Raw genomic sequence first — 20,816 nt, 5'->3', positions numbered from 1 at the left:
AAAATTTTCATTCTGTTCCAAACTCATTCATGCAACACAAAAGAAGAAACGTTTTTCGTGGTTTTCCCCTTCGTCAGTGGCAATAGCAATGTTTCATAATCATAACTGAATTAGAGAAAGTATTAACCCGCAGACTAGAAAACAACCCGCGGCAACAGTGTAAAAGTAGCCCGATTCCGTGGGAAAACCACAGACTTGGCAACAATGGGTACAATATTGTTCTGTAAAATGAAAAAAAAAAAAAAAAAACATAGTATTCCATTTATAGAGGGATCCTAGCAACCACCTAGAAACACCACAATATCCAATGTAATGGAAAATTGTGAAAATTCATAAAAACACCTTGGCAACCACCTAGGAACCAAATAGTAGGCTAGTTAATGTGTAAAAATCACTCGGAACACCTTTAGCCACCTTTTACTCACGACGCTGTAATTGTGAAAGGAATGAAGCATATTTTCTTTTAAAAATGTAAAAGTCTAGATATTAATTAGTACAATATTAATGGGAAAGTGACTTATATCATGTTTTATCTGTATCAACTGCACTTACAAGTTTCATAAAGCCTGCATTTCATGGTCGTAGTATCTTCGTGCGCAATGAATGAGTGCAGCAAATGGTTATGAGTAAATCAGAGGTTGTGCTGAGAGACGCAAGCATCTGAGGGCAGTTAATAGTCAGGTAGATGTTTAGAGGAGATGTCAGCGAACTGTCTGGATCATCAGTCGCTCGTGGGCTGACCGGACGCGTGTTCACTCTGCTCGAGCGTCAAGGAATGTACGAGAGGAGATGAAACTTTCCCTCAGAGGGACCGAGCGCCAGGAGATTTTTCCATCAGAACAACCGAATCATTGGCTGGTTTTCGAGCTCTGCCATCAGAAGATTTGTAAATGAAGGTTTCTGCCGTTTTACACCTGGTTGCTCTCGCGGCTTTACTTCACGCCTGTTCTCACGTGAGTTTAGAGCAGAATGTTGAATTTGTTGTACAGGTGACATAGCGGAAACTCGTTTGTATGATGCAACGGTTGTTTAATATTCATTTATAGTTAACACAGAGGGGCATGTTGTTACGTAAGGGAAAAGTTGTAATTTGTTTTCTGTTCTGGCCAAGATATAGACTATTTGTTGAGAAATTGTTGTAAATTACAACAAAATGTGTGACAACTTGGCTTTAACTTTACACAATCTCTTCAGTGAACAGATGCTTCAATTAAAATATTATTAAAATCGTCAGGTTTTTATATATGAGCAATCTATGATCATAATATGAAGTCAAAGAAGTCTCTTCTACTCACCAAGCCTGCATGTATTTGATCTAAAGTACAGCAAAAACAGTAATATTGTGTTTTTTTTTTACTATTTAAAATAACATAAAATAAAATGATTTTAAAATGTAATTTACAGTATTCCTGTGATCAAAGCTGAATTTTTAGCATTAATCCAGTCACATGATCGTTTAGAAATTATTCAGATATTCTGATTTCTTCTTCTTATTATGTTGAAAACAGCCGAGTAGATTTTTTTTTTCAGGTATCTTTGATGAATAGAAAGTTCAGAAGAACAGCATTTATCTGAAATAGACATCTTTTGTAACATTATGCATGTCTTTAACATCACTTTTGATCAATTTAAAGCATTATTAATAAATATAAGTATTAATTTATCCCTATAACTCCAAACTTTTGAATGATCTTTGGATCTTTCTATTCATCAAAGAATCCTGAATAAAAAATACTGTTTTATATATTGATAATAATAATAATAATAATACTACATGTTTCTTGAGCAGAAAATCAGCATTATAATCAGCGTTACAACATACTGTAGTGTATATATAATAAATTATATATATATTATTTTATTGCATTGTACTCTATATATACACTACTGGTCAAAAGTTTAAAATAATTAAGAACTTGTTTATGTTTTTGAAAGTCTCTTTGGCTTAGTAAAACAGTAATATTGTGAAATAATATTACATTTTAAAAGAACAGTTTTCAGTTTGAATATATTTTAAAATGTAATTAATTTGTGTGATGCAAAGCTGACTTTTCAGCATCATTACTTTAGTCTTCAGTGTCACATGATGACCCTTCAGAAATATACTATTTTTTAATATATTTCTGATCAAATAAATGCAGCCTTGGTGAACATAACACATTTAAAAAATCGTAATTATTCCAAAGGTTTGCTGGTAGTGTATATATTTCTTGTCATCATTTGAAGCTTTCTGAGTTGTTTGTCTGCTGTACAAGTTTGTGCTTGATACCAGTTTGTATGTGTGTGTGAAGGTGTGTGCCATTCCTCCAGAATGTGATCTAGACTTAATGCTATTCAGAGAGGAGGAAAACTGCTACAACCTCATCTATCAAGAGAACCTGACAGAGACCGGGTCCACACGCACAGGCGAGCCATTACAGTCACTCTCTCTCTCATACACACACACCTAATGAGAAGATTGAGTTCATATAGAGGGCAGCTATTTTTGATATGCCTAGAGTGTTTTCCATAACCCTCCTTCATACACATCAAGACACCTAATGCCCTTTTATATTTGTCGTTTATGTGGACAAACAAAATGATAAGTGTTTATGTGTGTTCCTAAGAGGTGTAATGTGATATCAGGGGGGAAGTTTAGAGAATGGCCTCCATAATCCATATTCCATAAATCACACCCTTATCAGATTATAGATAAATAACGCCCTCCAGCGCAGTGAGTACACACACAAATGCTGCTCTAGTGCTGGCACAGCTATTGGCCATTCAGGATACATTGTAATGTGAGTGTGAGCCTCTGTTGTTTTCGGTTGAGAGGGTCTGTGTGTGTTCAACTGACAGTATCATAAACTCTAATGCCCTGTTTACACGTCCGGTGCTTTGGAACGACAAAGCGACTAGATTCAGTGACAGTTGGTGATTTACAGCGACATGAGTAACAGCGACCATTGGTGAAATGTGGCCATGTCCAGCAATGTGTCAAAGTTGAGAAGAATTTATCTTTATGCAAGCAGCAATGCTGTGAAGCTCTGCAGTGATTACGTATTTCTGTAATCAAACTCAGAAGTTCACATCACCCCAGGTGCCCTCCACAAAAACCCAACAGGAATTTTTAATCGCATTATTGCGTAAAATAAACATTGTTAAGTTTATTATTCTTACACATTTTGTTCATCATGAAAAGCTTCACCAATGAGCACAACTTTGACGCCTAATACAGTATCCAGAAGTAAAATGCTAAACGTAGGCTACAGTGCACCCACTAATATTGGCATCCTTGGTAAATATGAGCAAATGTGACTGTGAAAATAAATCTGCATCGTTTATCCTTTAGATCTTTCATTTAAAAAAAAAAATCACAAAATTCTAACCTTTTATTGAAGTAAAATAATGGAAACTGGGGGGATATCTCATTATGAAATAAATGTTTTTCTCTAGTTCACAATTATTGGCACCCCTAGAAATTTGTCTAAGTAAAATATCTCTGAAGTATATTCCCATTAATATTACTTTTTTTTTGCACACCAGGGTGGCTATGACGATAAAATTGTCCAGCCATGACTTTCTGTTCCACATGATAATAAATATGAGAAACACAAAAGCCAAATTCCCTTAATCATCCATCACAAGAAGAATGTAGTTCTGATGTGCAGAACAAGTTTGTTGAGCTTCACAAAATAGACAGTGGCTGTAAGTAAAGAGCTAAATCATTGAAAATCCCCATCCCCACCATCAGGCCAATAATTAAGAGGTTCCAATCGACGAAAGATGTTACAAATCTGCCTAGAAGAGGATGTGTGTCTATATCATCTGAATGCACGATAAGGAGGAGAGTTTGAGTGGCCAAAGACTCTCCAAGGATTACAGTTGGAGAATTGCAGAGAATTGTTGAGTCTTGGAGTCAGAAAGCCTAAAATAAAATGATCAAACAGCCCCTATATCACCACATGTTGTTCCAGAGGGTTTCAAGAAAAATCTTCCTGGCTCACCCAAAAACAAACTACAGCACTTGTCAGACATGATTGGAACTTCAAACAGGACTTCTATGGTCAGATGAAACTAAAAATGAGCTTTTTGGCAGCTAAACCAACATGAAGCTGGGAAGAGAGAGATTCTGGAGAATCTAGAGAGATTCTGTATGAAGGAATGGTGTCTGATCTTTGGTCAGGTGTTCTCCAAACTCATTAGACATTGTTGGAGAAAACTCAGAACTGTTATCTTGGGAAAAGGACGTTGCAATAATTGGGTGCCAATAATAGTGGCCAACGTGAACTAGAGAAAAACATTTATTTCATAATGAGATTTCACCTCCACGTTCTATTGTTTTACTTCAGTGACAGGTTAGAATTTTGTGAATTTTTTGAATGAAAGATCAAAAGGATCAATTATGCAGATTTATTTCAACATCCACCTTTGCACATATTTACCAAGGGTGCCAATATTAGTGAAGGGCACTGTATAAGCAAACTACACCACAGAAATTTAACATGATGATGTTCGATGTCCCTGACAACCTCTGTATGCCATTTAGCCACATCCTTTTTCAAAAAAGGTGGTATTACTGATTTATGTTATGTCGTAGATTAAAATGTGAAAATATCTTGAGTTTACGTTAAACACAGACCTTTTTTCAGGCATTTTACCAAAACCCATTTAATAAAAAGAAACACTGACTTCAGGACGATGAAACCCAGAAGTGCTAAAATGTACTAAACTCGTTTCCAGGTACATGTCCAGGTTAACTTCATTGCATAAATCTTAAAGGGGTCACCGGATGCCCATTTTCCACAAGTTGATATGATCCTTAAGGGTCTTAATGAAAAGTCTATAACATAAAATGGTAGTGTAAAAAAACACCCTTTTACCTTGTCAAAAACAGCCCTGTTCACAGCGAGCCATTTCGGTGCATGGCCCTTTAAATGCTAATGAGCTCTGCTCACCCCGCCCCTTTCTTCCGTGGGGTGACGAGTGGTTCAAAAGACTTTGGGCTCATTTAGCCGCGAAACTGGCTAACAAGCACATTATTAGGAAAGACGGTTTTCTAAGATTCATAAAACTCCTTATCCTCACTTCTTCTGTAGGTGAAGCTAGATCACGAATGATTTGCATGAACATAGATGCATTTAGGTAGATCGGTAGGCGCATTCCCTTCAAATGAAAGTCACGTTAATCCTCTGCGTCTTCAGCGACTCGGCGACAGACGACTGCTATGTTCATGATTACATCTAACACCAAAACACCTCAATTGCTTTGGAGACATTCTTGTCTTCCCCTGCTCAGGCATCAAAACAATAGCAGACAGTTCACAGCTCACTCAGGACGGGTCTAAGGTAAGACGTTGTGTCAATCAACAGTTAGTGCAGAACTACATCATTCTGCCAGGAATCTCAGAACAGCTTGATTTGAGAAAGTGATTATTATTATTTGGGATTTAAAAAAAAACAATGGGTGGATTTTTGTCATTATAGGGCACACTGTAAACAAAATCTGTAGAAATTACAGTAAATTACAGTATTACTGGCAGCTGGTTGCCAGTAACTTACTGTAGATTTAAATTTATGCTATTTACTGGCAAAAGTTTGTTCAAAGTTAATTGAACATTAAACATTAACAAGTCTTTATCTTTACAGAATAAAACTAAAATAACAGCCTCATGCAAAGCATTCTGGGAACCAAAATCTGAAGGGAAAAAAAAAAAACCCAGAAAAAGGTTGATGAAGGTTTCTGGTTCCCAGAATGCTTTGCAGTAGGTTGTTAATGCATAGTTTTATTCTGTAAAGATACAGACTTGTTAATGTTTAATGTTCATTTAACTTTGAACAAACTGTTGCCAGTAAATAACATAAATTAAAAATCTACAGTAAGTTACTGGCAACCAGCAGAACTACAGCAAATTTTTTACAGTGCAGTTGTGATACTGCCAACACACATTTATGTTTAAACAATATGTAAAAGTGAATTTTGCATCCCCTTTAAACTCTTGGTTAATTAATGTAAACCTTGCCTACTTGTGGTTATCTATTGGTTCCAAAGATGCAGTCTGGAGTTAGTTCATTCAACCCAGAGTTTGAAATGTAGGACCTGTCCCAATAACCAGACTCAAGGCCACACAATGCAAAAGACTGCCCCAGGTCGGAAAAAAAAATACTAACTTACGTGCAACAGATCATGAGAATTTAAAGGAAACCTTCTAGTGTAAGTCAAATTAATGGGATCTTACATATAATTTGTTACTAAAATATAAATGTGTTGCACATTCTACTGGTGCAGAGATTAATGTATTTCTTAAAATGTTTGCTGCAGCTTTTATAACATAATTTATTTATTTGTCATATTATATTATCCTACACAGCTTTAACATGACAAACAAGGGAATGACATGACAAAAAGGAACAAAGAAGATAAATCTTATAAACATGCTCCTTTATGGCTCAAAAAAAGAAACAAAATGAAATAAAGAATAATAAACAAGACAATTAGGCTACAGTTGCATTTACAGCTCCTGAACCCATTCCTAACCTCCCTTCACCAATGTAAACATATTACTTCATTCAATAAAAGTTATGTTTCTAGATTACACCACTATATTCCAAGTTCCTGATTATCAACATATTCCGCAATTATTTTGTCTTCTTTTAGCCTTCCAGACAACCACCAACATTTTCAAATCAACCAAGTCCTTGAACTTGAGTTGCTTGGACTTAATGAAAAGGCAGTTGGTGTGGTCTCTGTACTTGGCTTCATTAACCACTCTTATGGCTCTTTTTTGTAAGAGAAACAAAGGCTTGGTATTACTGCTATATGTATTCCCCAAGACCTCAGTACAATAACAAAAATATGGGAGTATCATAGAGGAATATAACATAGACAGTGAACTCTGGTCAAGCAAATCTTTAACTTTAAACAAAATACCAATGTTTTTACTGACTTACTACTTGATATATGATTAATATGGGCTTTCCAACTTAGTTTTTCATCTAGCAAAATACCCAAGAACTTGATCTCATTTACCCTATCTATATTAACACCATCAATGGTTATTTTAACGTTTTCATCCTTTTTTCGATTGCCAAAAATCATATATTTAGTTTTATCCCAGTTTAAAAATAACTTATTATCATGAAACCAAGTTCTGACTTTGACATTTTTTTTCTATATTTGATATTACTTCAACCAAATTACCTCCAGAGTGAAACATGCTTGTATCGTCAGCAAACAAAAGAAATTGTAGTATTTTTGAGGACTCACAGATATCATTGATGAACAAAATAAAAAGTAGTGGTCCCAAAACTGACCCTTGCGGCACTCCACAAATGACATTCTTACACTCTGAGTCTATCCCATTTATGTGAACAAATTGTTTTCTTTCTTTCATATAACTACAAAGCCATTGGTGTGCTATGCCCCTGACACCATAGTTGTACAGTTTGGACATTAAGATTTCATGATTTATGGTATCAAAAGCTTTGCGCAAATCAATAAAAACTCTGACAGTATATTCCTTACGTTCTGTAGCTGCAATAATTTTTTCTGTTAATTCGATAAGTGCTAATCCTGTAGACCGTTGTGATCTAAATCCATACTGTTTTCAGTGATCAAAAAATTAATCATTTGTTTAGCAAACCATTTCTCTAGTATTTTTGAGAACTGGGATAACAGTGACACTGGTCTGTAATTATTAAATTTATGCTTATCCCCACTTTTAAAAAGGGGGATGACTTTAGCAATTTTCATCTGTTCTGGAAACACTCCTGTTTGAATGGACAGGTTACAAATAAATGTCAGTGGTTTCACGATGCAGTCAATTGTGCTTTTAACTATGGTCATGTCAATCCCATCATTATCAGTAGATGTTTTATTCTCACACTTCCTCACAATAGACAATACCTCACTTTCACTTATCTCTCCAAGAAGTATTGACTGCATTATTCTGCTTCCCGTTTCAACCCTCTTATTTTTGTTAGACATGTCCATAGATCTAGCAATATTCGCACCAACATGAGTTATTATGTTGGTTATAATTAGAAGTGCCACAAATACTAAATTGTGTCGCCTGTTTCATAGGAACTACTGAACAGACATTTACAAGTTTAAACTGCAGTATTAATAATCAAAATGGGTAAAATTCAGTAAAACTCAGTAAAACCTGCTTGCATTTTTACAACACCATGTTGTAAGTGTGTCCCATCAGGTAATCGAAAGTTGTAATCACATGTGTGGTCTTGATGCCCACTTGAACACTTTGGCCAAATACAGGAAACACTTCATGTAGATAAGTGGTTGAGTACAAAGATCACACATGTGGGAACTGGGACTGGCCCAATTCTCAACAGAGCACTGAATCCAAAAGTCACCAGTCAGATGCTAAATCCGGGCTCAAACTACAGGAGTTTTAGGCTGATTTATCCCAGTTTTTCCACTCCCGAGATTCAGTTGGTTCCAGTGTTTGGCACGGAAATCAGGGCCATGTTTGATATTTAGGATTTTAAATTGGAAAGCTAACAGCTATGATTACATCAGTACTTAACAGCCTATGCTCGATCGCAAAACAAGCTGCTGTACGGGTCCCGGGATAGTGGAGATGGAGGAATGTCTTGTGGAAGTTTTGCAATAACACAACTGTCTCTAATGTGTCAAAAAGGTACCACAATCGTAGGGTCAAAGAGAACTGCTGAGGTAAAATCACCTCAATTCTGAACATACTGGGTGAGTGTAGCTCACTACACGCTAGCTAACATATGTAAACACTGTCGTTGAAACATCAATGACGATCTGCTGCATGATAATCTTTGGCATGAAATGGAAGTTGCGATACTCTTTTTTCCCTATTGTGACGTATACACTCTTAAAAAAGAAAGGTGCTTCACAATGCCATAGAATAACCTTTTTCGTCTAAATGGTTCCATAAAGAGCCTTTAACATCTGAAGAACTTTTCTGTTTCACAAAAGGTTCTTTGTTGCGAAAAAAGGCTCTTCAGATTATAAAAAGGTAAGGAAGAGATGTTTTTTTTAAAGAACCTTTGACTGAATAGTTCTTTGTGGAACCAAAAATGGTTCTTATATGGCATTACTGTGAAGAACCTTTTAAAGCACCTTTATTTTTAAGAGTGTATCCGAGTGAAATGGCTTCTGGAATGTAGGGTGGGATTTCACCCTTCACCAGGAGCTTGATTGACAGGCTATTTGACCAATCATAATGCCAAATCTGCCATTTAGTCCGACAAACAATCCAAAATGAGAGTTAGATTTATGTCAGTAGACTATGGTGTATTGTCCTCTTTCTGTGGTTGAGACAAAATAATGTTCCTCTAATGTTCATTCATGTTTATGTTTGCTATAACTAGTAGTAAAGAGTAAGAAATGATTGGTTAATGTGCCACTCATGCCACACATCACATCATACATTGTGGAGCAAAGAGGAAACTGACAATGCGCCAACAGATAAGACAGAGCAGGTTACTTTTGGTATGAAACAAAGTCTCAGCTTTCCGATTTTGTCATTTTTTAAAGAAGTTCAAACAATAAATATAATTTTTGCGTCTTTTTAATGTGACAGATCACTGTAGCCCCTCAGTTCTAGCATTTCAAATGTAAATACCCTATAAATAAAAAAACAGCTAAAACCAGCCTAGGCTGGTTGGCTGGTCTTAGCTGGTTTAAGCTGGAAGTAGCTGGTTTTAGCTGCTCTCCCAGGATAATCAGGCTGGTTTTATCTGGTGGTCTCCCAGCTTGACCAGCTAAGACCAGCCTGACCAGCTAAAACCAGCCAACCAGCCTAGGCTGGTTTTAGTTGTTTTTTTTCAGCAGGGTAGATCTCTTCTAGCATGAAATGCACATGAATGAACATCAGATGGTATGTTGTCTCAACTGCGGAAAGACGTCAGTACACCATTTTAAAGTTCTACTCTACTGACATTAACTTTCCTGTCCGGTTTGTTTGTTGAATAAAATGGTGGATTCTGCATTATGATTGGTCAGATTGCCTGTCAATCGAATGTCCGGCGAAGGGTGCAAAAAGCTTGGTCATTGGACAGTCAGCATAGTCCAACCTCTTTAATGAAGAAAAGTCCTTATGAGGGGGAGGTTAATGTTTTTGATTAAAGATTACAAAAAAATATATATTTTTTACAAAGTAATCATGTGCGCCATCTATCTTCATCTTTTATCTATTGCAATTTTCATTCTTATTGAATATTGCCACCTACTAGGCAGTTGTGCTTACATTCAGAGAATAAGTTGCTAAAGGTACTTACAAAAATAAAAGCAACTTACACAAGCCTCAGTTTTTGAAACTGAAAGTAGAGGTTATCCGTGGATTTAACCGTCACATAATCTGCTTTGTGGAATACCATCCATCAGTAGGAAGGACCAACACTCAGCCACTCTCAGACATGGCAATAAAACTGACAGTGTGAACAGACCTTAAGGTTGCACTCTGTAAGCAGAAATCCTTTCTCAAAATATTGTCTGTCCTTTACATACACAGGAAACAGTCAATACAGGCCTGTCAACACAGGCACATCACAATAACAGTACAACGCTGTACAGATCTCTTTTACTGCTTACAACCTCTCCTCTCTGTATTTCACTGTAGAAACAGAGAAACATTTACATCTCCACGTACCTTTTCCTGCCATTCATCAGACTGAGAGAGAGAGACAGACAGCAAAAGGGGGCAAAATAAGAGAGAGACAGTGCCATTCATTAGACAGAGAGGAAGAACAAAGAACAAGTGCAAGAAAGGATGCCAAAAGACTGCATTTGTTTGCAAACAATAAAGGGTTATGAAAAACATTGACTGAAATCAAAGGAAATATGACAAAACTTGAACTTTTTACATTTCAATGAGTTGCCAAGCCAACATTTCTAGTCTTTCTTCTTATCCAGGTCTAGAAATTTAAAAAATGTTTAAATTCAGGCTACCTCATACATCCAGGTTTTCATCTGTGCACTTTAAAAATGCTGGGTTAAAAACAACCCATGTTGGGTTTAACCCAAAAATGGTACCCTCTGAAACATCACTTAGATTTCACAAGTTAATGTTAACCATATCACGCCATTTATCAGTGTTTAGCCTACTACTGCAAAGCTCCTCGAATCTCGAATTAGATGTTCAAAACACTGTTCAGATTCGCTCTTAATTCTGTTGTACTCCATCTCCAGGTTGCAGTGCTTTATGGGATGATCTGAACTGTTGGCCTCATGCTGAAGTGGGAGAGACTGTGTCGCGGCCATGCCCCAATTTCCTTCGGGTCAAAGGTAAGGTGCATCCAGGGTTTTCACAGATAAGCCTTCCTGAATTAAATGGCAAGTTCTGTCATGAAACTCTAGGTGGTGCAGGCTGATGGGTCCTTAATGCAAACTGATGATACTACTTGGCACAACCTGATTGGTTCATATTGCGTACGCAGCCAAAGAGCTTGCTGCTTTACATTTAAATGGCAGGTTACAGCGAGGAAACAAATTATTTGATCCCCTGCTGATTTTGTAAATTTGCCAACTGACAAAGAAATTATCAGTTTATAATTTTAACGGTAGGTTTATTTGAACAGTGGGAGACAGAATAACAACAACAACAACAACAACAAAACAGTAAAACACGCTTCAAAAAAGTTGATTAGCAGTTAAATGAGTGAAAAATGTATTTGATCCCATATCAATCAGCAAGATTTCTGGCCCTTCACGTCAAAAAACTACGCTAAAGGGGTACCTTAAGCGTCAAAATGCGACGCCAAGGGGTCCTGACCAAACGTCAATATGTGACGACTTGGGAGTGAGACCGTGTTGATAATGCAATGCAATACAATGATGATTGAAAGATGAACAAATAAACTTTCCTCAAAAGCCTGATGGATCACATTTTAATGTGAGTTTTCTAAAACATATATATGAATAACCAGGTAAACCTTGGTTGCTTCACTCCAGTGAATGTTAATCTTGAAATATTACTAACAATATTGTTCTTAAGTGTAAAGATTTCACAGCAAATAAACCACACTTTGAAAAGGGATGTTTTTACAATTATATTAAAAGGCCTTTTGCTTTCTAAAGAAGTCTGAACTAGCAACGACAGAAGATTGTGTACCACAGGTTTTTGATCACAGTATAAATTTGTGTATCAAATACAATAAATCCATGCTTTTTTTTTAAAGAGTTAAAAAAACAACATAGTCAGTATATGATTATGGACTCAAATGTTTTATAAAATATTTTACAATAAAGAGTGCTCTTGGTGGTTCTCAGGGATAAACTGTTGGACAGAGCTGTAAATGTGCTGTCTGTTATTTGTCTCATGTCTGTTGTCCACAGGAGCTGTGATGAAAAACTGCACTGAGAATGGCTGGTCTGAAATCTTTCCCCCATACGAACTCGCCTGTGGCCATGGGCTCAATGACAGCTTTAAAATTCCCACTGACTTGGTACTATTGAAAATCATATTATGTTTTATTTATATTTTCATATTCTTCATAACTTCATAACTTACGAACATTAAAGGACAGTTAAAGAAAGAAAAAACGTAAATGCATGTACAAGGGACAACAGCATAACAATAGCTTCCCATCTTCGTTTCACTGAACCAGCAACACAGACGCTCATTGAAACACAAGTTATAAATGTAAGTGCTACATAATGTGAATTGATCTGTCTCTTTTTATAGGTGCTGGTCTCACATGAGTATTTCTTCTATGTGAAGATCATGTATTCTGCGGGATACGCCATCTCTCTGGTCTCACTCAGCATTGCCCTCACAGTGCTGTGTGTGTTCAGGTAACAGACTGTGTGTGTTTGCGTATATGAGTGTATGTTTGATTATTGCATTGTGAACATATCAAGTGTACTAATAATACTGAACAGCAAACAAAAAACATGCTATGCAGCTGCTAAGGTGTTCTTGGTGGATGTTTGGGCATTGCTTATTAGGCCCAAGTTTCAATAGCTGTTTCTTACCATCTATTTTTATATCCACCTTTTTCTTTAATGCGCAAGTAAGACTTCTAGTTCATTAGCCGCTATAGGGAAATAACAAGAAGAATAAAAACATGCAGTAAATGGTAAAACTGTTTGCACTACAAACCAGTGTGTTCATAATTAGGATAATACATTAAAATAAAATCATCATTTGCACCAATCTGCAATATCAAGCAGCAAACACACTGTTTTGTACAGCGAAAAATAGATGGACGTGGATGAGACCGGAAGCCAGACCCATAAAAAATTTACAAATGGCCTCGCCCATTCTTACGGGAAGAAAAAGGTTGCACTTTGAGAAAACATGCGCATAAACTACAACACATTTACCGAATAAATTCCTTAATGTGCATTAGTCATGTGATTTTGCAAGATGGGACAACATAACTGGACTAACAAGTGGACCAATCACATTGCACAGCCTCTAAAATATTGCTTTAGTCGTCATGAAATTTTAAAAGTCTTTCATCAAAGTTTTTTGGTATAATTACCTCCCAGAACCATCTGCCTTTGAAAGCAAGATAAAATGACTGCATTTTTTTTTTACATTTAGTCTCTGCTCTGAGGCGCAAGTCATTTATTATATACGAAAAAAGACCCACAGTGGCTTATATTTGGAACCAGTTTAGCTGGTTTTAGGCGATATTCCAATTTTGCGCATAAGTTGAATTCGCAATAATAATGAATAGTTCACCCAAAACTGAAAATGACCCCATCATTTACTCATCCTCAAGCCATCCTACGTGTATATGACTTTGTTCTTTCAGATGAATACAGTCAGAGTTATATTAAAAAATGTCCTGGCTCTTCCAAGCTTTATAATGGCAGTGAATGGCTGCTAAGACTTTAAAGTCCAGTAAAGCGCATTGGTGTGGAGTACTTTTTTATGATGGCATTCATCCATCATAAAAAAGTACTCCACACAGCTCTGGTGGGTTAATACAGACCTTCTGAAGCGAACTGATATAAATGTTAAACAGTCAAGCCCAAAATTATTCATACCCCTGGCAAATTCTGACTTAAAGTTACTTTTATTCAACCAGCAAGTTTTATTTATTTATTTATTTTTTTGATAAGAAATGACACAGACGTCTCCCAAAAGATAATAAGACGATGTACAAGAGGCGTCATTGTGGAAAAAATTATTACTAATCTTTTATTTACATTTGAACAAAAAGTGGCATGTCCAAAATTATTCATACCCTTCTCAATAATCAATAGAAAAGCCTTTATTGGCTATTACAGCAATCAAATGCTTCCTATAATTGCTGACCAGCTTTTTGCATGTCTCCACTGGTATTTTTGCCCATTCATCTTTAGTGATGAGCTCCAAGTCTTTCAGGTTGGAGGGTCTCCTTGCCATCACCCTGATCTTTAGCTCCTTCCACAGATTCTCAATTGGATTTAAGTCAGGACTCTGGCTGGGCCACTGCAAAACGTTATTGTTTTTGTCTGCTAACCATTTCTTCACCACTTTTGCTGTGTGTTTTGGGTCGTTGTCATGTTAAAATGTCCACTGGTGCCCAAGGCCAAGTTTCTCTGCAGACTGCCTGGTGTTGTTGTTGAGAATTTTGATGTATTGCTCCTTTTTCATGGTGCCGTTTACTGTGATTAGGTTCCCTGGTCCACCGACTGAAAAACACCCCCAAAACATTAGGTTCCCACCATCATGATTGACACTGGGGATGGTGTTCTTAGGGTTGAAGGCTTCTCCTTTTTTATGCCAAATGAAGGCTACATCATTGTGGCCAAACAATTCAATTTTTGTTTCATCTGACCATAAAACAGAAGACCTGAAGTCTTCTTCTTTGTCCAGATGGGCATTTGCAAAGGCCAAGCGGGCTTTTGTGTGCCTTATCTGGAGAAGTGATGTCCTCCTTGGTCTGCGTCCGTGGAACCCAGCAGTGTGCAGTGTCTGTTGGTCTGTCTGCCTTGAGATGTTGCCACCAGCAGGCCAGGGTTATCAGGATGGCCTTGGTGGTGATCCTTGGATTCTTTTTTGCCAGTCTCACTATCCTCCTGGCCAGCACAGGTGTCACTTTTGGCTTCCGACCACGTCTTCTGAGATTTTTTTTTACAGTGCGGAACGTCTTGTATTTTTTTATAATACTTTGCACTGTAGCCACTGGAACTTCAAAACATTTAGATATGGTCTTATAGCCCTTTCCTGACTTGTGAGCAGCCACAATGCGCAGCCGCAGGTCCTCAGTGAGCTCCTTTGTCTTAGCCATGACTGTCCACAAACCAACAGCAGAGAGCTTCTGTTTTTCACCTGTTGAGTTGATTAAAACAGCTGTTCTCAATGAATCAGGGTAATTAGGATGCTTTAGAACAGCTTGGACTATTTGGAATGGTATAGAACTTTGGATTTTCCCATAGACTGGAACAGTTTGCAAAGGGTATGAATAATTTTGGACATGCCACTTTTTGTTCAAATGTAAATAAAACCTGAGAAATATTTTTTCCACAATGATGCCTCTTGTACATTGTCTTATTATCTTTTTGGAGAAGCCTGTGTCATTTCCAGTCAAAAAAAACTTGCTGGTTGAATGAAAGTAACTTTAAGGTATGAATAATTTCGGGCTTGACTGTATATAAAAAATATCCATATTTAAACGTTTATAAACTGTAATCTCTAGCTTCCACTAACTGTCATATGCGCATTCACAAGAGAGTAGATTTCCAGTGGAAGCTCCTGTGATAATATGCTGCGAGAACCAAGCTTTGTTTACAGCAAGCTAGATATTACGGTTTATAAAGTTTTAAATATGGATATTTTTCTTACACAAATTAATCGATTCACTTCTGAAGATCTTTATTTACTACCCCGAAGCCGTGTGGAGTACTTCTTATACTGGATAGAGGCACTTTAATGGACTTCTATTGGACCATTGAATCTCAACAGACATTCACATCCATTATAAAGCTGGAAAGAGCCAGGACATTTTTTTTAATATAATTTGAATTGTATTAGTCTAAAAGAAGAAAGTCATATACATGTAGCATGGCTTAAAGGTGAGTGAATCATGGGGTAATTTTCATTCTTGGGTGAACTATTCCTCCTTCAACATACTTTAAGGATTCCTGCAAACTCTGGAATTTCAGAATTGCAAGATAGAAATTCTGAATTTTGAGAAAAAAATGTTTAAATTCAATGCTTACATAAGTGTGAGAAATGTCCTTTTTTATTCTATGGAGAAAACAGAGACATATCTGTATAAGATTATTTTGCCTGTTTTTATGCTACAAAAAATATATAAGTACAGTCTCTTAGAAAAGCAACAAGCTGCATGTTTTAAGATATCGTAAGTGTTCATAGATCAAACAGTGTGAGTCAAATTATGCATTTTGGGACAGTGGAGTACCTTTAAGTTTGCACAAAACTAGAGTAGAATACTCGCTTTGGCAAACGCCACTAATGAAGAACAAAAACAACCAATGGTTATATTACACTTACATAAACTTTCACATCAACAGAATATAAGAAATTACAGTTCTTGTCAAACAAACGTAAACCATTCCATTAATTTTTAAAAGCAATATACAATCAAGTTAGTATGCAGCTAGTGTGCAGCTCTCACAGATATCCTCAAGCACGAAGAAACTTTCCTCCAGTGCTTGTTCTGTTAGTGATAACAGTCGTAAATCAACAGAAAAGAAGTTAAAATTAAAATAGCTGTCATTCTGAGCGAGAACATGGAAGATGGAAAGTATCCCGACATCGTAGCAAATTTGTCTTGAGCCTAAACCGTCGCTCTGCTAAACTCTGTGACATCAGCCAAAGAATTCTGCCATTCGTGTTCCAAGTTCCATGCTGCAGTTACTTTGCACAGGCTGGCTTTGTGATGATAAAGATGTTGCACATGTATACTTTTACATTCGGATAAGTGAAGTAGAAAAATCCAGCATGCCACACTCAATTAAACACATTTTTATTTACATGCGTTGTATGCTTTTATTGATTAAAATCTCTCTCCATCCCAACCCTCCAGGAAGCTGCACTGTACTCGTAATTTTATCCACATGCAGCTTTTTTTGTCCTTTATCCTGAGAGCCATCTTCATCTTTGTCCGAGATGCTGCTCTGCAATACTCGCAGGAGTACTACCACTGCAACTCTCATCCGGTAGACGCACATAAACAAACCACACAACACATGCACATAAATGCATTATATTCTACATATACATCATAAAGAAATGTACAGATAAGCTCTCTGAGCTGATGTGTTTCCGGGGTTTCCCTCAGCCTGGCTGCAAAGTGGCACTGTTCCTGTCTAATTATTGCATCCTGGCAAATTACAGCTGGCTGCTGGTGGAAGGTCATTATCTACACAGCCTCATTAACCTCTCACTGCGTTCACAGAAGAAACGCCTGCACTGGTACATTCTGCTTGGCTGGGGTAGGTTCCATTTCTTCTGAAATTATAATGGATAATGCTGATACAATAATGTTAATAGTTAATGTGATTTTCTGCACTCTTGAGAATAAAGGTTCTGTAGTTGTCATCAATGGTTCCATAAAGAACCTTAAACTTTAGATGCTTTTAGATGTTTTTAAAATGGCTATTTAAGGAATTGTTAACTAGAAGGTTCTCTGGGGAACAAAAATTGGGTCTTCTATGGCATCTTCAACATCTATTGAACCTTTCCATTGCACAAAAGGCTCTTTAGATGTTTTTTTAAAATAGCTCTTTGAAGAACTGTTAACTAGAAGGCTCTTTGGGGAACCAAAAATGGGTCTTCTATGGGATCTTCAACATCTATTGAACCTTTCCATTGCACAAAAGATTCTTTACATGTTTTTAAAATGGCTCTTTGAAGAACTGTTAACTAGAAGGCTCTTTGGGGAACCAAAAATGGGTCTTCTATGACATCTTCAACATCTATTGAATCTTTCCATTGCAAAGAAGGTTCTTTAGTTTTTTTTTTTTTTTTAATGGCTCTTTGAAGAACTGTTAACTAGGAGGCTCTTTGGGGAACCAAAAATGGGTCTTCTATGGCGTCTTCAACATCTATTGAACCTTTCCATTGCACAAAAGGTTCTTTAGATGCTTTTTTTAAATGGCTTTTTGAAGAACTGTTAACTAGAAGGTTCTCTGGGGAACAAAAATTGGGTCTTCTATGGCATCTTCAACATCTATTGAACTTTTCCATTGCACAAAAGGCTCTTTAGATGTTTTTTAAAATGGCTCTTTGAAGAACTGTTAACTAGAAGGCTCTTTGGGGAACCAAAAATGGGTCTTCTATGGCGTCTTCAACATCTATTGAACCTTTCCATTGCACAAAAGGTTCTTTAGATGCTTTTTAAAATGGCTTTTTGAAGAACTGTTAACTAGAAAGCTCTTTGGGGAACCAAAAACGGGTCTTCTATGGCGTCTTCAACATCTATTGAACATTTCCATTGCACAAAATGTTCTTTAGATGTTTTTTAAAATGGCTCTTTGAAGAACTGTTAACTAGAAGGTTCTCTGGGGAACAAAAATTGGGTCTTCTATGGCATCTTCAACATCTATTGAACCTTTCCATTGCACAAAAGGCTCTTTAGATGTTTTTTTAAAATAGCTCTTTGAAGAACTGTTAACTAGAAGGCTCTTTGGGGAACCAAAAATGGGTCTTCTATGGGATCTTCAACATCTATTGAACCTTTCCATTGCACAAAAGATTCTTTACATGTTTTTAAAATGGCTCTTTGAAGAACTGTTAACTAGAAGGCTCTTTGGGGAACCAAAAATGGGTCTTCTATGACATCTTCAACATCTATTGAATCTTTCCATTGCAAAGAAGGTTCTTTAGTTTTTTTTTTTTTTTTTTTTAATGGCTCTTTGAAGAACTGTTAACTAGGAGGCTCTTTGAGGAACCAAAAACGGGTCTTCTATGGCGTCTTCAACATCTATTGAACCTTTCCATTGCACAAAATGTTCTTTAGATGTTTTTTAAAATGGCACTTTGAAGAACTGTTAACTAGAAGGCTCTTTGAGGAACCAAAAACGGGTCTTCTATGGCGTCTTCAACATCTATTGAACCTTTCCATTGCACAAAATGTTCTTTAGATGTTTTTTAAAATGGCACTTTGAAGAACTGTTAACTAGAAGGCTCTTTGAGGAACCAAAAATGGGTCTTCTATGGGATCTTCAACATCTATTGAACCTTTCCATTGCACAAAAGGTTCTTTACATGTTTTTAAAATGGCTCTTTGAAGAACTGTTAACTAGAAGGCTCTTTGGGGAACCAAAAATGGGTCTTCTATGGCGTCTTCAACATCTATTGAACCTTTCCATTGCACAAAAGGTTCTTTAGATGCTTTTTTTAAATGGCTTTTTGAAGAACTGTTAACTAGAAGGCTCTTTGGGGAACCAAAAACGGGTCTTCTATGGCGTCTTCAACATCTATTGAACCTTTTCATTGCACAAAAGGTTCTTTAGATGTTTTTTAAAATGGCTTTTTGAAGAACTGTTAACTGGAAGGCTCTTTGAGGAACCAAAAATGGGTCTTCTATGGGATCTTCAACATCTATTGAACCTTTCCATTGCACAAAAGGTTCTTTAGACATTTTTTTTTTTTTTTTTTTTTTTTTTTTACATGGCTCTTTGAAGAGCTGTTAACTAGAAGGCTCTTTGGGGAACCAAAAATGGGTCTTCTATGGCTTCTTCAACATCTATTGAACCTTTCCATTGCACAAAAGGTTCTTTAGATGCTTTTTTTAAATGGCTTTTTGAAGAACTGTTAACTAGGAGGCTCTTTGGGAACCAAAAATGGGTCTTCTATGGCATCTGCAACATCTATTGAACCTTTCCATTGCACAAAAGTTTCTTTAGACGTTTTTTTTAAAAAAAATAGCTCTTTGAAGAACTGTTAACTAGACGGTTCTTTAGGAAACCAAAAATGAATCTTCTATGGCGTCTTCTACATCTATTGAACCTTTCCTTTGCACAAAAGATTCTTTAGGTGTTTTTAAAATGGCTCTTTGAAGAACTGTTAACTAGAAGGCTCTTTTGGGAACCAAAAATGGGTCTTCTATGGCATCTCAAACATCTATTGAACATTTCCATTGCACGAAAGTTTCTTTAGATGCTTTTTTAAATGGCTTTTTGAAGAACTGTTAACTAGAAGGTTCTTAAGGGAACCAAAAATGGGTCTTCTATGGCATATTCTGTGCAATCCCCTTGAAAACGTTATTTTTAAGAGTGTGTGGTTCCTTTGCTAGGAACTTGGGAAGAACTGTTTTTATGCATTTATCAAAAAAATCACCTTGTTAACAGTCATTGAGTTAGTTCTTAGAAATGCTTTAGTAACGTTTAGCACAAGTGACACTTGCCATGATATTTTGTTATGTAATTCAGTGAAATGAGGACATTTTTAAGTGTGGCTTAAGTGTTTAGGTACTTTCTGAGGTGACTGTAAATCATTCTGATCGTTTGCTTCAGAATAGTCTCCCAAAAGTTAAATGAAGAAAGTTTTAGTGTTTAGGATCCCACGCAGAATCTGCAAAATGTTCATTATTTTACCAAAATAAGAGGGATCATAGAAAATGCATGTTATTTTTCATTTAGTATTGACCTGAATAAGATATTTCATGTTGAAGATGTTTACATATAGTCCATAAGAGAAAATAATAATTGAATTTATTCAAACGATCCTGTTCAAAAGTTTACATACACTTAGTTCTTAATACTGTGCTGTTTCCTGAATGATCCACAGCTGTTTGTTTTAGTGATAGTTGTTCATGAGTCTGTTTGTCCTGAACAGTTAAACTGCCTGCTGTTCTTCAGAAAAAATCTTGAGCTTCCACAAATTCTTTGGTTTTTCAGCAGTTTTGTGTATTTGAATCTTTTCCAACAATGACTGTATG

The 20,816-nt window shown here is 36.5% G+C and overlaps 1 protein-coding gene across 1 annotated transcript in view; it reads left to right on the top strand.

The window, feature by feature from the left end:
• Window positions 1-795: 795 nt before the first annotated feature.
• sctr (secretin receptor) overlaps window positions 796-20,816 on the top strand; it is a 35,344-nt gene continuing 15,323 nt past the window's right edge. The window contains exons 1-7 of the mRNA XM_073846173.1: window positions 796-953; window positions 2,292-2,406; window positions 11,161-11,256; window positions 12,307-12,416; window positions 12,656-12,765; window positions 16,959-17,091; window positions 17,214-17,367. Coding sequence (XP_073702274.1) covers window positions 891-953; window positions 2,292-2,406; window positions 11,161-11,256; window positions 12,307-12,416; window positions 12,656-12,765; window positions 16,959-17,091; window positions 17,214-17,367 — 781 coding nt within the window. The 5' untranslated portion in view covers window positions 796-890. The remainder of the gene's footprint in view (window positions 954-2,291; window positions 2,407-11,160; window positions 11,257-12,306; window positions 12,417-12,655; window positions 12,766-16,958; window positions 17,092-17,213; window positions 17,368-20,816) is intronic.

The sequence above is a fragment of the Garra rufa genome, chromosome 8, assembly GCF_049309525.1.
Source record: "Garra rufa chromosome 8, GarRuf1.0, whole genome shotgun sequence".
Lineage (NCBI taxonomy): Eukaryota > Metazoa > Chordata > Actinopteri > Cypriniformes > Cyprinidae > Garra > Garra rufa.
This window is presented reverse-complemented; position numbering and strand designations above follow the sequence as displayed.